Source organism: Atheta coriaria, unplaced genomic scaffold (genome assembly GCF_025399875.1).
Source record: "Atheta coriaria isolate IRGN ID8LTWV9N9 unplaced genomic scaffold, Caltech_Dcor_3.1 contig_95_pilon, whole genome shotgun sequence".
Classification (NCBI taxonomy): domain Eukaryota; kingdom Metazoa; phylum Arthropoda; class Insecta; order Coleoptera; family Staphylinidae; genus Dalotia; species Dalotia coriaria.
In genome coordinates this window covers 1-1,532 of record NW_027045605.1, presented here as the reverse complement: position 1 = coordinate 1,532, position 1,532 = coordinate 1, and the positions used below count along the sequence as shown (strand labels likewise).

The 1,532-nt window shown below is 36.9% G+C and overlaps 1 protein-coding gene across 1 annotated transcript; it reads right to left on the bottom strand.

The window, feature by feature from the left end:
• Positions 1 to 5: 5 nt before the first annotated feature.
• LOC135803000 (ATP-dependent RNA helicase DHX33-like) lies at positions 6 to 1,529 on the bottom strand (the record flags this gene model as incomplete). Its single annotated transcript, XM_065316631.1, is given in 6 exon segments — positions 6 to 696; positions 764 to 1,033; positions 1,094 to 1,124; positions 1,127 to 1,277; positions 1,333 to 1,349; positions 1,352 to 1,529. Coding segments are annotated over 6 exon segments (1,338 nt in total), but the record flags the coding sequence as incomplete, so codon positions are not given.
• Positions 1,530 to 1,532: the final 3 nt, after the last annotated feature.

Below are 1,532 nucleotides of genomic sequence, written 5' to 3'. Positions count from 1 at the left end.
ACAGCAATATCACATTTCTTGCAGATTTCCAACAGCTGTGAGCGCACCTCTCGAGCATATATAAGATTTCGGTGATTGAGAAAGTGTTCCATACACCATCTTTTCTTATTGGACGGGCCAACGTTCGTATATTCGCGGAAAATATTCAACAAAGTGATGTGATCACCATACGGAGAACAAAATTTTTGTCGGGCATTCTGTGCGTCGATTTTTCGATGTGGCGGATTGTGGAAAATTGATTCTCCACTCAGAACCGCAACAATCGTCAGAGCTTCTTCAACACAACCGTAAGTACTAGCAGATAATAAAATCTTACTAAATCGAGGATCCAGAGGAAATTTCGACATTTGCTTCCCGAGTGGTGTGAGTTTTGTCATATCTTTACTTCCTACAGCTCCAAGAAGCTTCAATTGTTCGAAAGCAGAAACGATTGAATCTTTAGGCGGTTTGTCCATGAAATCAAACTGCCCAGCATGAATTCCTAGTGATAGAAGTTGTAAAGTGACAATGTTTAAATTTGCGCGTTGAATTTCAGGACGAGATGATTTCGGCATCATGTCAAATTGTTCTTTTGTGAAAATACGATAACAATAACCCTCGGATTCACGACCTGCACGTCCGGCACGTTGCCATGCTTGGTCTTGTGATATTCTTTGCACTTTGAGAAGGTCTAGACCAGTTATTGGATTATATATCCTTTTAAAAGCAAGAAAAAGCATTTTTAAATACTTTATAAAGTTAATTTACAAAAAATATAAATTACCTAGCTTTTACCATCCCAGCATCAATAACATACTTCACTCCACTGATAGTTACACTCGTCTCAGCAATATTTGTACTGATGATCACTTTGCGTGTCCTTTCTGGTGCATAATTGAATACCTGCATTTGCATTGTTCCTGTTTGTGCGGCGTACAATGTAAATACTCTGATTGCAGGTCCTTCTACGTCGGGATCTTTGGCCAATTGCCGAATTTGATGTGCGACTGTTTCAATTTCTTCTTGTCCAGTTAAAAATATCAGAACATCATGGCTGTAATTATTAAAAATACAATTTATTAATGCATATTTTATGCAAATTGCAAATACTCACTTGGCTGGTGCTTCTTGGTGTATTTTAAAAATGTGGCAACTGTTGCTGTTTGATAATCTTCGTGTTTTTTCTTTGTGTAGAACACTTCAACTGGAAATGTTCTTCCCTCAAGGTATAGTGCTTTGCAATTGTTGAAGTATTTGGAAAAGTGGTCTACATCCATTGTTGCAGACATCAAGATCACCTAAAATTAATGTTTTTACAAATTTTACATGTTTTATAAGTTTATTATACCTTACTTTAAGTGGTGCCAGTTTTTTTCCTTCCTAAATCTTTGTGCTTCCTTAACAATACCAAAAAGAACATCAGTGTGTATAGTTCTTTCATGAGCTTCATCCAACATGATAACATTGTAGTCTTGTAACAATCTATCAGCAACAGCCTCCCTCAATAACATACCATCAGTCAAATACTTAATGACAGTCCTGTTGGATGTTGT